Consider the following 16301-nt stretch of genomic DNA (forward strand, 5'->3'; position numbering starts at 1 on the left):
TATTTATTTATTTATTTATTTATATTTATGGCTGTGTTGGGTCTTCGTTTCTGTGCGAGGGCTTTCTCTAGTTGCGGCGAGCGGGGGCCACTCTTCATCGCGGTGCGCGGGCCTCTCACTATCATGGCCTCTTGTTGCGGAGCAAAGGCTCCAGACGCGCAGGCTCAGTAGTTGTGGCTCACGGACCTAGTTGCTCCGCGGCATGTGGGATCCTCCCAGACCAGGGCTCGAACCCGTGTCCCCTGCATTGGCAGACAGACTCTCAACCACTGCGCCACCAGGGAAGCCCCCTGGAGGACCAGTTTAGAAAACAGGAGGAACTTCCGTGTCTGGGAAACCAAGAACACACCTAGGCCGCACCCCAGGATCTGCCTCCTTAGGACACCAGCCATATGGTGTCCAGACACCAGGCTCTGCCTGGTCCCATCACCCCTGGACACTCACTGAGCCACCTCCAACTAATGCTGTGTTCTGGCATCATTGCCTCAGTGTCCAAATCTGGGGTGGGAAGAACTGATTGGACGTGCCAGGGAGCTTCCATTCGGTGGGGAATTCCTCCCAGTAGGCAGGATTTTCACGTGCTAAAGGAGAGAGAGAAGGCAGCTGTCCACACTGGTTAGCAAGCAGCTTAGCAGCTGTGTATGTCTCACGTGCCTAGCTCATCCAGTTTAAAACAAAGTCATAAGTTTCCAGCCAATTCCGGGAAACAGGAGGATCTTCATGCTTACTGGATCCTGTCACTTGCAGTATGGCGGGTTTCCACAGGCTATCCAACCAGATACGACCACTCATAAACTGTTACCGGGCGACGCAAGGTGAGATGCTTGAGGTCATGGTTCATTGCCCTCAAATGCTTTTGCTTTTGTCAAAGTCGAATTTATTTGACCTTGATAAGAGCAGACACTGTCTTCAGAACTCCTGCCAGAACAGACTATAAAGACAGAATGAATACACCAGCACTGCTGTCACAACGGCCATGGGACTGACACTGCTCAAGCAGCCATTTATCTGGCACGGTTTAATCAATAGGGAAGCCTCTAGCCAGCTCCCAGACAGTCTACCTGAAAAAACTTCCATAGCCTCTATAGGGCAAAGATACATAGAGATTTAGAAAGTCATAAAGAGGTGAAAATAAAGGGAAGGAATTCACTTTATTTCACATCACGTTCTTTTTTATTCATTGAATACATTCCTCTACTCAAAAGGCTCTGAAGACTTTTGCTTTTATGGTGATAGAGTGAAGATGTCTCTGCCTCCTTCCTCTTGAGAGGTCTATGAAACAACAAGGATTAAAAAAAAACCAGCAACAACTCCACTTTTAAAATAAACTTAGGAGATGTCAACAGCCCTGAACCATGTATGCAGGAAGTGGGTAGAGAAATGGAGAGGGAAGTCAAGAGCAGAGGATGGTCAAACCTCAGTGTCTGCAGAGGCAGCATCAACAAGAAATAAGCTGCATTATTACATAAGAATAAAGGTTATTATTTTTGTGGAATTTTTTTACATCATGATCTCATACCAGGGAAAGTATATGGTAACCAAGAGTGTATCCCATTCATGATTACAGAGTCTAGAAAATGTACTTTTGTGCCTGCAGACCAAAATAAGACAATAGATGAAAATGTGTGTGAACTGTACAGTTCAAAATAAAGCTATCAGTGCTAGAAAACTTAAAACAAAAATCCATCGGTTCTCTGTTCCTCAGACTTTGCGGCTGTGAAAACGCCTTTATTCTGGTCTTACAGTTGAATGGTAGTTTGGGTGGGTATAGAGTTTTAGGAGTACTTTAGAAACAGTGACAGATACCCTGGGAAGTAAGATAGATATTACCGTCCTTTGCTAAAGGTGAGAAAATTGAGATATAAAGAGATAAGTGACTTTCCAAAGGTGTCAAGCCAACATAAAGTAGTACTAGAACTCAAATCTGTGTCCAGTGCCAGGTTCGGTTTTCTCTTCATGACATGGAAAAACGCTGGGCACAATCTTTATGGCTTTATGTTTCAGCATCTCATTCTCCCTCATGTTCTTGGAGAACTGTTTCCTTTCTAGCCTCCAAAAGCACTGTTATCCCTTTTCTCCACCCTAACGACCACCCAGTTATTTATTTCACCTTGAGCACCTCTGCCCTGTAGCCCCTTCCCCTTCTCCTGGCCATCCTTAAAGAACCACAGTTCCGGTCTCAAGATAAACACTGACTCACACACTTAAAGCTATGGCAGAAAGCAAATCCTAACTACTCATTAGAGAGACATTTCTCAATTTTTTTTTTCTTAACCTAAGAAGTGAGAAAGAAAACAATTAGTCGAAAGTGCCTTCATCTCCTCAATGCCATGTACAGCAGGAAGGCATCTGATGTATTTTAGTTGTTCATAATGATCCATCTGGCTCACGATCATAAAAAAGTGAAACTGGTTTATCATCGGCCATGAGCAGTTTTTTACACTATAGAGAGATAAAGATGCAAGAATAATTACCTCGGGGCTTGCCCGGTGGCGCAGTGGTTGAGAATCTGCCTGCCAATGCAGGGGACACGGGTTCGAGCCCTGGTCTGGGAATATCCCACATGTGGCGGAGCAACTAAGCCCGTGAGCCACAACTACTGAGCCTGCGCGTCTGGAGCCTGTGCTCCGCAACAAGAGAGGCCGCGATAGTGAGAGGCCCGCGCACCGCGATGAAGAGTGGCCCCCGCTCGCCGCAACTAGAGAAAGCCCTCGCACAGAAACGAAGACTCAACACAGCCATAAATAAATAAATTAATTAATTAATTAAAAAAAAAAAAGAATTACCTCTTCCCCTCTGCCCCCCCAAATGTATTAATAAAAGAATACGCTTTAAAATGCAGAACACAGTAAACACACACATACGCGGCTTCCCTTCCCACCCCCTTTTCCCAAAGCAAACAGGAAGACATAGTCTGTGACCTTGGACTCAAACGCCCTCTCGAATTCACCCTCTGTTAGCCCTGTGGAACTGACCAGGTACTAGGTAAGGAGGTCAGTCTGCGTTGAAAAAAACCCAACTGCACTCCAGTTGACTCTGTTCTGAATCAGGCAAGGAAATGACGCGATAACAATCATTTGACACTTACTCCACAGTACCGGTCACCGTTAAATATCTGAGGTGGCAGAGGGTTGCCCTGAGCAGGCTTCTTCTCCGGGGGAATGTTCTTGTACATCCACTGCCTCTGCTCTTCTGACATCGTGATGTCCACCTCCTCAAACTCTATCTTGTTGGCTTCCAGAAATCTAACCACATCCTGCTGCTTCTTCTTTATCTGCAGAGAGAAGACAGACACATAAGGAGAAATGCTCCTCCAAAACCAAGTGGAAATATTTCCAATTTCAACTAGATTTGACAGCTCATTGCCAGAGGCCGCTGAGCCAAAAAAAAAGAGGTGATTTTTGCAGACGGCATGCACTGCCCACTCCCTGGTGATCCAGCAGACGTCTCAGCAAGTGCTGACACAGTGATTTCTCCAAGGATTCTGGGGCACAACTCCGACGGTCTGGGAGGGACAGACGAGGTCTGAGGTGGGAGATGCACTTCGTTCTCAGGGGGGCCAGAACTACCCACTCCCACCCCCCCAGAAGTTGACATTTACAGTCACGAAAGCCCTCTCTGTCCCCAACCAATTGCAAACCACAGAGAGCCCGTCTGAGATGTCCACACTTCATGGATTCCTGGGAGCGGTGACATTTTTATTCCCCTCACCAGCCTCTTTCAGAAGATATTCCACAGCTGTAGCCACTGTCATGAAAGCATCCTTTCATCCACTCCCAAGAGTAAAATGTTCTCCACTTCCAAGGTGAGAGTAAACAACAAGCACCATCCTACTCTGAACTCTCTTTCTTAACCCTTCTTGTTCCCCTGACGTTTCATGTTTCCTTCTCCAGTCACTAGGGGTCAGGTATGCTCTTAAAGAGCTGCAAACACATGTGCAGGTTTTCCAAATGTTACCAATCTTCTTAACTGAAGGTACGTATTAACTCATTGAGATGCGGTGACAGTATTCAGTATCTTAACCACAGCATGTAAAACATGAGAAAACAAGTGTGCTTTTTCTGGGAAACCCGCATAAAAAACAAACCTAAGCGGTGAAGTAAATGTTATAATGGCCAAAGAAAAGAATCATTTTGAGAAGTGAAGCAGCTAGAAAGACCTCTGGACAAAGGAAATAAAATGCTGAAGAACAAACTTTCACAGACTGACTGCCCCAGCCAATCCCCTCCACCCCACCCTAATCCGACTCCCCCCCAAAAGCCTCAGTGACATGCGTCTCTGATCACTGGGTTCAAGTCTATGAATGACTAATGACGAAGATGGCATAGTTAGTATGGACAGAAATAAAAGGCTGGCAAGAAAGGACGTCTTTTAAGCTCAATAATATTATAAAAGGAGAGAATTACTGTATGGTTGTAAATCCAAGTTGAAAATGACATTATCTCCATTTCTTGAATTAAGCCATTTCTCATGTCTGAAAAAGTTAACTTTTTCTCCTCACTCATAGAATTTCAGAATATATATATTATTTTGTAACTTTGGTGTGCAAAAAAGTATCATCCATCCTACTTAATTTCCCCTTACAACTCGACCAGGTAGAGTTTATCGACCCTGAGGTTGAAAGTGTTCACCTATTTTGATCCAAGTCTTAAGTGTGTGTTCTTATCAAGACAATCATGTCACTGTCCTAAAATCCTTCTTTAGTGGGTCCCCACTGGCCTTTGTAAAGCAAACAAAAAGTTACCCACAATCCTACTATCCAGACAGCCACTGCCAAAATTTAAATAGAGGGAAGGGTCTGGATTGAATATCCATATTTGGAGCTCTACACGCCCAGCACATTTCAATTGTTCAGGAGCATGATCAAAAATGAGACTTATCCATAGTCAAACCTTGGTTTTCCATATATGATGTACAGAAATATCCACCACGACCCCAAAATGCGGGTACTTAAAGGCTCAATATGAGGATAAATCAAGACACGTACACAGCTTCTTTACTCCCCCCACCTCCTGGCCCTAAACACATAGGGACACACACACACACACACACACAGACAGACACACACACACACAGTATTTATTGCTGGACTATAATCCCCTACAGCTCACCTGGTCTTTCCTTTCACACGATCACACCTGGTAAAAAACTGCACCTTGCCCCTTTCACTGAACAATAAATATATCATGAGCACTGCCCTCTGTCATTAAAAATTTTTCAGAAGCAAGAATTTTAATATCTTCCTGGCAATTCCATCATGTAGATGTACAGTTAACTATTACTCTATTGTTGAATACTTAGCATGCTTGTAGGTTTCACTACTAGAAATAGTATCACACAGTGAACATCTTTATATATCTTTGATGGTATCGCTCAAGACTACTTTAGGACAAAGCCCTGTGAATGAAACCCAGGCGAAAGGGCAGAGATATTTCTCAGACTCCTGAAGGACTCAGGGTAAAACTGTCTCTCATCAAGGCCACCTCAATTTACATTACCGTTAGCAATGTCTCAGAGTGTCCATGTCTCAACACCCCTCCTCCTTATAGCCAATATTTGAAAGTTACATCGTAGAATATTAAAATTCAAATGACGTAAGGTGATGGATGTTAACTAATTGTGGTAATCAATTCACAATATATACATACATCAAATCATTATGCTGTACACCTTAAACTTATATGTGTTGTATGTCAATGACATCCTAATAAAACTGGGAAAAAATGGTCGCTGTTTCAAGAAAAAAATTCAAATGCATCATTATACCCTATCAAGGCTCAGGAAGCAAAGGACAGTTCCTCACCAACACTGGTGATGGCTAATGATAGCGTGAGGAGCGAAATGTAAGTAATTATATCTGTATTTTAAGAGGAAAGCAGGAGAGGCACGACCAGCTTTGTGTTTCAAAGAGATCACTTTAATACTATGCAGCTTAAGAAGAAAAAAGGAGAAATTCCGTAAGTACTGTTAACACTATGAAAAGGTCTCCAAGACGTATACATGGGGAAAAAAAAAGAGCAGAACTGTATATAGACTAGGCACATTAAAAAAAAAAAAAAAAGGAGAAAAATAGGAACACTTCTGTATTTACTTGTATTTTCATTTTTTAGAAAAATGCTTGAAGGTTTATATAAGAAACTAACAAAAGCGGTTGCCTCGGGGGTGGGTGGGAACTGGGGGATGGGGACAAAGTGAGAGCAAGAGTTTTCACTCTGTGTGTGTAAACCTTTTGGAAAAGTGTGAATGTGTCAACATTCAAAAGATTAAAGAGAAGAAATTTAAGAGAGAAAGAAAGCCTCCCATAGAAAACAACCTGGAGGGGGCGGTAGTCCATGGCCGTAGAGACCAGGGGCATTTCGTATAAATCAGCAGGACATGAAGCTGGACTTGGAGCATTTTGTTACTTGCTGGCTTCCCTGACTCCTTACACTTAAGAAAGGCCAGATGATTAAAAAGAAAAGAAAAAAAAAAAGAGCTACAAATCCTTGTTCCCCTACTTATTTACTGGGTGAGTTTCAGCAAGCTACTTAATCTCTCTATGCCTCAGTTTTTCCATCTTTAAAATGGGAATAATAGTATTACCTGCTTCATTGGATTATTGTGAGGGTTATAGATAAATTATGTGTAGCTTATAATATTTATTGCCTGGCACATAACAGTGCTGTATAATGTCTTAATTATTATTGCTGAATTTGTTATTTGACATCACATTAAAAAAAAAATCTTTCAGAATGCAGTGTCAGGGGAACGTTCACTTTTTTGAGACAAGGTGAATCAAATTCTCATATTTTGCTTTGCTTTTGTTGAAGTTTAGAAATAAATTTAGCACATGTTCAAAATTTTTAAAAATTCAAAAAAAAAAAAAAAAAGAGCTAAGGCCACAGAAAATTGATACGATAGCAGGTCACCCAAATAAACAAAGGGGAGAAACTGTACTCCAGAGAAGGAAGTTTCAAGGGGATGTTTGTGACATTAGCGTCAGGAAGGAAGATGAGTCAGGGCAGCAGGGCTGTTTTGAGATTTCCCAGGTGAACGCGGCTGGAACTGTGGAAGCCCAGGGATGTGCGGCAGGGACAGACCAGCGCAGGAGGTGGGACCTGGGAGAAGCTGGGGTCGTAGGTAACGGAAGGGCTTCCCTCGTGGCAAGAGGAAGCCGTCAAGGGCACTGCACACAGGCTGGCATAAACCCAGGGTTCAGATAACAATAACATATACCGTCACTTCCTTGACACAAAGAGTTTTATTCACGTTTCAACCGTTCTGAAACAAAACGCACCTTGCAATCAGTATCAAAAGAAGTTTGGGGAGAGAAATTTGTGGAAGAGAAGTAAATTGTGGGGCGACAGTCAAGGCCTTCACCCATGTCAATTTAGCCATGGGTGACGGCACCTGTAACTCATGTGACTGTTTTTTTTTTTCTTCAAACACACTTAGAAGCCATGGCAGATAACGCTATTTATCCAGCAGCCCATCTCCCTTTCTTTCTTAATAACTGAAGCCTGATTTTGTTTTAGAAAGCAATGTGCTCAGCTACAAAACCTTGTTGACCCAACTCCTCTGCAGCTAGGGGTGATCACAGAACACAGTGCTGGCCAGTGAGACGTGAGGCAGCTGCTCCTTGGGAAGGCTCCACCTAATGAATGAAAAGACGAAGCCCATTTTGCACTTGGTCACTCTTCTCCCTTCTCTCTTGCAGAAATGCACCCGTGGTGCCCGGAGGTGCAGAAAGCATTTGGCGATTGTGAAAACCAACACCATATGCAAGAATGGCGGCGGTCAAGCAGGATGACAGGAACCTGGGTTCTTGATGATATCTTACAGCTGCCACACGAGTCTTGTGCAGCCCACTCTAAACCTTCTGTGTTAGACAAACAGACCCCTAATTAGTTAAGCCACTTTTTAGCAACTTTTCTAGAGCTTGCAACCCAATGCAATCCTACTTGGAAAACTCTTAATTGCTACATAAAATGTCTTCGGCAATACTGTAGTATGATGGATTGAAAATAAAAGCTATTATTGCACAGCAGAGCCTAGAAATAAAAGCTGTAAGACATACATTTCATATAAGTGAAATGAGGATCTGTCACTGGATAAACAGATGAATTTTCATTCTTTTCTTTGTGAAGCAACAGCAAAGCTGTTGGACCTAAAACAGGCAGATATCTGCAAAAGCATGAGTAGCATTCCACCTTATCTTTCAAACGTACACCATTACACGTCATCCAAAGCAATTAAGGGGAACGCACACTGTTAAATCTCTTGGGCTCTATCGCAGGTAGGCCCACAGGCCTATTCTAGCCCACTAACTGTGTTTTTATGGCCCACAGCCAAATATAGTCTTTATCTTTTTAAATGGTTGGGGGGGAAAAAAATCAAAAGAATAACAGTATTTCATGACATATAAAAATTCTATGAGATACAAATTTCAGTGTTCATAAGTAAAGTTGCATTGGAAGACAACTACATCCTTTCATTTACATATTCTCCCTGGATGCTTTCATCCCAGAGATATTAGCATAATTGAGCCATTGTAACAGAGGCTGTACCGTTCCCAAAGCCTAAAGTATTTAACAGCTGCCCTTTTCAGAAAAAGTTTGCCAACTCTACGCTAGATCACAGATCTTCATTTCCGGCTCAAAGTTCACTTTCTCAGTGAGGCCTTCCCTGCCTATGTGATTTTACACTTTTACCAGCCTCTCTCCCCCAAAACTCCCTATTCCCTTTCAATGCTTTATTTTACCATAGCACTTAGCATCTGACATACTGTCGTTTTACACATTTGTTTGTCCACCTCTTCCTACTAGAACATAAATTCCACAAGGGCAGGGGATTTTTGTCTGCTGTTCTGTTCACTGCTGGATCCCTGGGGTCTAGAACGGTATCTGGCACGGTGCAGACACTCAGTAAACGGTTGTTAATGAACAGCCAGGATTTTCACAAGTACGAGGACTAGTGTCACAGCAGTGCAGATTCTTCCATCATGAGGATGAGATACCTCAAGTACCACCCCCTTGGAGAGCCCTCTCTTGCCACCTAAGCTGAAGTTTTATTAGTTAAATTTATTACAATTTTATTTATCTGTTTACTTGTTTTTATGCTCACCTCTTGCTCCAGAGTGTGAGCTCTGTAAGCACGGCGCCTGGCGTACAGGAGGCTCTCAGAAAATATTAACTGAGCGGATGATTCAAGAATTATTATCCCAGTGCTGGACATCAAAGTTTTCCAGGTGATATTCGAGAGATCAAACTAAATTGATAATTTAATTTAGGAACAAATGTAACTGAAGCTTAGGCAAACAGGAATGTAGATCAAACACCAGTATTTCTCAGTGAATACTAAAGCTGTATGAATTTAAAAAGGAGTGTGTCTAGGATGTTACATGAAACAGTAAACACACTAAATAATTCAGAAGAATCTTTGGACCCCGAATGTGAAAAAGGCTTCCCTTCTAAAATTGACACTGACATTGAAGTAGGAAGTTGGATGTGATTCTATGTTTCAATAAATGCTATTGTCAGTTAATTTTTAAAACTGCAAGTGCATAATGTAGTATTTTGTTTTGCCCAAGTGTTTTTTTATGAGATTGTTGATATATTTGCAAATTGATGATAATTGAAAATCAAGCAAATATGTTGGTACTTCCCCGACCCTGCTTCCAACTGCTACCATAGAATTCTATCACCCCCTACCACTTTCCCCCCTGTTATTTCCAGGAGCTCTGAAGTGAGCTCCTCACATGTGCTCCGAAGCAGCCTTCTTGGCCACTGGCATTGGTAAGTGCTATGGCCTGAATGTGTCACCCCAAAACCCCTATGTTGAAACCCACCCCCCAAGGTGATGGCATCAGAAGGTGAGGTTACTGGCAGGTAATTAAGTGATGAGGGTGGAGTGTTCTTATGAAAGAGGCCCAGGAGCTCTCTTGCTCCCGTCCACAGTGTGAGGACACAGCCGAAAGACTGCAGTCTGCTACCCAGAACTGGGGTTTCCCCAGCACCCAACCATGCTGGCACCCTGACCTTGGACTTCCAGCCTCCAGAACTGTGAGAAATCCCTGTTGTTTCTGAGTCACCCAGCCTGTGGTATTTTCTTACAGCAGCCCAAATAGACTAAGACAATAAAACTTAACCCTTTCAACTCCGGGGCCCTGCAGGACCCAGATATGTGCTGAAGACCCAAGCCCTGACGCACCGGCCCCGGTGATAAGCTGTCTGGGCTCGTGCTGCTGAATCTGCTGATGTAGCATGAACACTCAGTGACCCATGCGGCTCTTAGTGAAGACGCTGGTAGCTTTCACTGGCAACCTCCTGACTCCAGCAATCCCTAGGGACTGGATCAGAGGCCAGGCTAACTAAATTCTACTGCACTTGACTTACACTTACCCCCTATTCCCAGGCACTGAGTGCAAGTAAACTTGCACTTCTCCACTCTCTCTTCGCGTAGGATTAGTTCTTACCCAGAAGGCTGCCAGTTAACTTATGTAATTAAGCAGCCCCTGCCAGATTCTTCAGACGCTTCCAGACGTGTCTAATCATGTTTGAATTCCGGGGTGAACACAGCGGAGGCTGTACCCTGGGACCTTGGGAGTCACTAGTAAATAAAGACATTATCAATTTGAATAAGATAGGGCTTGTTTTTTTTTCTAACTGAGATTTAATGTGAGCAATTGTGGGAAAGCAAGTGTAAAGACAAAGCACAAAAAAAAAGAATGAAATAATGCCATTTGCAGCAACATGGATGGATCTAGAGATTATCATACTAAGTGAAGTAAGTCAAACAGAGACAAATATCTTATGATATCATTTATATGTGGAATCTAAAAAAAATGATACAAATGAACTTATGTGTATACAAAACAGAAAGAGACTCAGACATAGAAAACTTATGGTTGCCAAAGGGGAAAGGAAAAGGTGGAGGGGAGGGATAAATTATGAAGTAACATATACATACACCTATATATAAAATACATAAACAGCAAGGACCTACTGTACAGCACAGGGAACTCTACTCAATATTTTGTAATAACCTATATGGGAAAAGAATTTGAAAAAGAATACATATATATTATATATATAATACATATATATACACACACACACACACACATATATGTATATCTTGAGTCACTTTGCTGTACACCTGAAACTAACACAACACTGTAAATCAACTATACTTCAATTAAAAAAAAAAAAAAAGACAAAGCACAGATGGCAGATAACAAGAAAAACTGGAAAAAAAGAAAAGTATGTATTTTAAAGTTAGACTGTCCTGGTTTTAACCCTGGCCCTGTCAGTCGAGTAGCCTTGGAGATATTACTAAGCTTCTCTTTTGGCCTTAGTTTCCAAATCTGTGAAATGGACCCAGAATCTTTTTTCACATGTTTATTGGGAGGATTAAATAAGAAAAGAGCTAAACAGTAATAGGCACTGCTCAATTGTTTCATTCATTCAAGCATGTTAACTTTTCTTTCTTTGCGCTAGATGTGGCCTTCTGCAAAAAATATAAAGTAACTTCATAGAAATTTCAAAGGCTTTAGGTATTGGATGTAACAGTTCTTCATTTCACCTCCTTTCACACTTCAAATACACAGTTTTCTTTCTTCTGACTTGAGGCAGATATAAGGCTGATTAGGGCCTCTTATGTCTGTCACAAGGAAAAAGTCAAAGGCAGGCAGAGGAAAGAGGACAGAGAGGACAAATTTTCTTATAACTTGATAAGACTTACAGAGGAGGGACTGGACTAGACCTGGAGGGGTAGGGGGCCCGAAGACAACTCCTCCTTCCAAATAAAAAGGGAAGAAAGGTCTGATGATCTTTTCTGGGGCAAAGACACAGGAACTTCCAAGCAATTGAGTAGGGTACCTCGAAGATCTATCGTTCCATGGCAAATTCTTTAACTAATACCACACTGTTGGACTCACTAGGCATTATATTCTCATAAAGAGGATGCAACTGGCAGGCAATAGACTAGTTACCCCAAGCTATCACTACCTCTCCTGTGAAGACTAGACAGTGAAAGCCCCGTGTTCCCAGCCACCCTTGCAGCTGGGAAGTCACTGACCCAGAGCCCACTACTAAGCTGGGGGCCAAAGTCCAATGGGTGGAGCTTCTGCACGAGGCTCTGCTCTCCTGCTGAAGCTAATGGATCAATACCAGGGCCCTCTGTCCCTGCCCTTCCTCCCTCTTCTTGCTTGGAACCTCGGTGTGAGGGCTGGAGGTGCAGGGGCCACCTTTCCACTGCGAGGCAACAAGCATCAGGAAAAGGCCAAGAGAATCCCAGAAATACAGGCCCTGAACAAATCAGTCTCCAGACTTACCTGGAGAGACCAAAACACCTCTGTTCATTTAAGTTCACGTTACTCAGGTTCTCTCTTACCTGCAAACGGACACACCCCTCCCCTAAAACACCCACCGATATGTTTCCTTGCTGGGGAGCAGGACGGGGTGTAGAAGAAACCCCAACAAGCCACGGGCTCACTGGCAACATTCAAATGCTGTTTAACTCAACATGAGATTACACATAAAGTGCTGTGCCGCCGGTGTCTATTTCAGTCTGTCTTACTAGAAAGCAAATACCAGGCTACCAAGCCGAAGATAACAATGAGAGAGGCTGTCTTGCAAGAGATTGAAACTTGAGTTTTAGGGAATCAGAGTGTCAGAAAGAGGAACTGTGAACTACAGGGCAATTTTTGAAAGAATCATTATTATATGTTGTAAATTAAAGCAATACATTTTCAATGATGGAAAAGATTGTGCTTTTTTGTCTGTGTATCATTAGCACAGTCACTGGTACTTACTAGGCCCTCCATATGTTTGTATTAAACAAATAAACATTATTGAGCTTGAATAAATACTTTCAACATATTTTCTTTTTAACCAGTAAATACTCTGGATCCTGTTTTCTTAACCAACTTGCATTGGCTTCTTTTTTCCATGTTTATAATGTTGAGTCGTCTTTTCAATTAAAAAATAATAATAATATCATCCTGAAATAATTATTTTTTATATTACCTTCCAAGGATTCAACATTCAGAAACAGACTTTATATGGTTGCCATAATAACATACACATTTTGGGTAGAATGTTTTGGTTGTATTACAAATATTCTGCTTTTATAATCTTCATAGTTATCTTATTGCATGCATGGATTCTATTAAGTATTTAACTCTAATGTTTAGAACATTATGCAACCATTGGAAATTTAAGTATATTCTAGATATATTTTTCTTTTATAAAAAAAGAAGGCTGGGGCTTCCCTGGTGGCGCAGTGGTTGAGAGTCTGCCTGCTAATGCGGGGGACACGGGTTCAAGGCCTGGTCTGGGAAGATCCCACGTGCCGCGGAGCAACTGGGCCCGTGAGCCACAATTACTGAGCCTGCACGTCTGGAGCCTGTGCTCCGCAACAAGAGAGGCCGCGATAGTGAGAGGCCCGCGCACCGCGATGAAGAGTGGCCTCCGCTTGCCACAACTAGAGACAGCCCTCGCACAGAAACGAAGACCCAACACAGCCATAAATTAATTAATTAAAAAAAAAAAAAGTGGGACTCCTGATATTCATCCCACTTAAAAAAAAAAAAAAAGAAGGCTGTTCCAAATGGGCTGACATTTTTCATGATGACAAATGATATCAATAGTAAGCTACCTAACTAATAAAACACACAGAGATGCTCACACGCACCCCCTCTTCTTTCTTGATTTGTCCCTTCAAAGTAAAGATGATACTTTATCAGGTAACTATTTCACAAAATGGATTTTAGGAAATGTTTGATATTATTATTTTGTGACTGAAAACAATGCTTGCTGTCTATAGAAGTTGTCACTATGAAAACCTAGAAACATAATTTTCTAATCTACTAAAAGTCTTTCAAATGAAAAATTTCAGTGAGTTTTTTAAATGTAAAAATCTAACATCTTTCAATTCATTTTCAGGAACAACTAATTGACATCAGGGAAGAGAGTAGGATTTTAACTACAAAATTTTCACCACTTTTGCGTTACTGATGAATGGGACCAGAAAAATGATTATCCCTGTCCTTTAATTCTAATGATGCTATCCTCCATTTGCATATCCTTTATAATCTGCTTTCTCTTGACACTAACACTTTGAAGACATCACATACTTCCACATCTTCAACTGTCACCTCTATGGAGACATATCTAAAATTTGCATTTCAAAATTGGCCTCCTTCACAAGGGCCAATCCACAGTGCCAAAGCCTTTCTGGAAATGTATGCTTAAACGTCCCACCATCACCTCAAACTCCACTGCTAAAACAAAACAACAAAACAAGGTTTTGACTAGGTTTTGTTGTCATAAGATCAACCTACCAATCTACCTCCTTCTAACGTCCCCGTTTCTGTTAACAATACATCACTGTGTTGATGGTTCATCATGACCACAGGCCAGCCTGTGAGTCCAACACTTAACTGTTCCAAAAATAACCTACCTAAAGGAAAGCCTTCACACACACACACACACACTCTCCCTCTCTCCCCTCCCTCTGTTTCAGATGAAGAGCCTCTCCTATCTCAGTTTGGTAGCACTAGAACAGGAATGGTGTAGAGAAGGTACTGGAATTTGACTTTGATGTCCTCGAGGGGCCCTGGTTCATCTGTGACTTTTTCCATGACAGTTAGAACATCTGATGATGATGTCAAGGGCAGCGGTCTGACCCCCATAGGGGCCACTTCATTTTGATTTGTGTTCTAGTTCCGGACAACCAGCATGGGATGGATCTGTCACCTCGGGGAAGTTACTTCTTCTATCAAAGCCTCAGCTTCCTCATCGGTGAAATGCAGATCAGAATTTAGGGCAGACGGTGGTGACGAAAATTAAATGACGTAATGTTCTTAGTGCACGGCACGTAGGGAAAGAGCTCAACACACGTTAGTCACTATTGCTATTACACTTTTAATTCTAAGGCCACAGACCTCATCGGCTATTCTGCTCTTTGGCAAGCTTACTCTCCTGCCAATCACTGACGACACCCGGGCCCAGTACAACGCCATTCCTTCAGTGAGTCTCTCATTTATTCACTCCAGAAGGACATTCTGAGGGTCGAGCAGGTGCCAGGCACTGTGCTAGGCTTAGTGGGTACACACCTGCCCCTGCCTTCCTTCAGCTCGCCCCCAGGAAAGCTGGGAGTTAACTACAGGGAGTCGACAAAGTTACAGGGAGTCGACAAAGTTACAGGGAGTCAAAGCACTGAAGTGCCCCAACTATGAAACTAGGTAACGCAGAGAGGATTGATAAAAAGAAATGTTCACAGACTGAGATATGGGGAAGTCATTCTGGCTTTCCCATAAGTTACACTGAATTTTATGCTGACTAAAATAGACTGTGGCCTATCAAACATACATTGTACATCTGCTTTAATTATTAGAGAAGAGGACACATTGATTAAAAGTAAAGAATGTCCATGTTAAAAATAGAGATTAAATGCCTCTCTTCCTGGGATGCCAATGCTGGTCCTCCTTTGAGGATAAGACTCCCTTCCCAGGGGCCAAGGCCATGCTGACTTGCTGGGTACTGGCTGGAATGTTCTTTTTCTGAAATCTGGAAGAAATGTAACCCTGACTAGTTTAATGTTCTTTGTTCTGACAAGATATAACACTGTGCTGGAAACCCTGCTTCTGCAGGGCAGTTTCTCAGAGTCACCTGGCAAGCGGGCTTCCGGCTAGTCCTCAGTTTGGCTCAAATAAAACTCTTTTCTATTCTTACGACTGATTGTTTATTGATTATTTCCATTGACAGGATCCACTCTCTGGGAACATACCCTTTGGTAAAAATGGGTTTCCCTTTAGAAGTGAGCACGATTGCTATCACGCTGGCACATTTTCTGCGAGGCTGTGTCCTCGTGCCAACCCTGTCGTCCTCCCATCCTGCGAGGCAGGCTAGGGCAGCCTACGAGGGACGAGGGCAGGACGGGGTCCCCTCAGGCACACGCTGCACGGAGCTCGTCACAGCCTAATGGGGCTCAGTTGCCCAGGCCAGACTCCCCAAACCCAGGAACAGACAGGCGCTGTCCCTTGCTGTGTGTTCACGAGAGTAACCTTTTGGACTTTCCCGTCTCTGCTGCATACAAGGACTGAGAAAAGGAATGCTAGAGTTAAAACTAGAAAGTGCCGGTGGGGGGAGGGAAGGACCGGGAGTTTGGGGTTAGTAGACGCAAACTATTATATATGGAATGGATAAACAACAAGGTCCTAATGTATAGCACAGGGAACAACATTCAGTAACCTGTGATAAACCATAATGGAAAAGAGTATGAAAAAGAATGTATATATATGTGTATAACTGAATCAC

General features: G+C 42.6%; 1 protein-coding gene across 1 annotated transcript in view; it reads right to left on the minus strand.

Annotated features, from left to right (window-relative positions):
- The window catches only part of SH3BGRL2 (SH3 domain binding glutamate rich protein like 2), a 55008-nt gene that overhangs the window by 19967 nt on the left and 18740 nt on the right, over nt 1-16301 (minus strand). Inside the window, exon 2 of the mRNA XM_082474307.1 lies at nt 3089-3274. Coding sequence (XP_082330433.1) covers nt 3089-3274 — 186 coding nt within the window. The remainder of the gene's footprint in view (nt 1-3088; nt 3275-16301) is intronic.

Source organism: Balaenoptera physalus (assembly GCF_965194825.1).
Source record: "Balaenoptera physalus genome assembly, chromosome: 9".
NCBI lineage: Eukaryota > Metazoa > Chordata > Mammalia > Artiodactyla > Balaenopteridae > Balaenoptera > Balaenoptera physalus.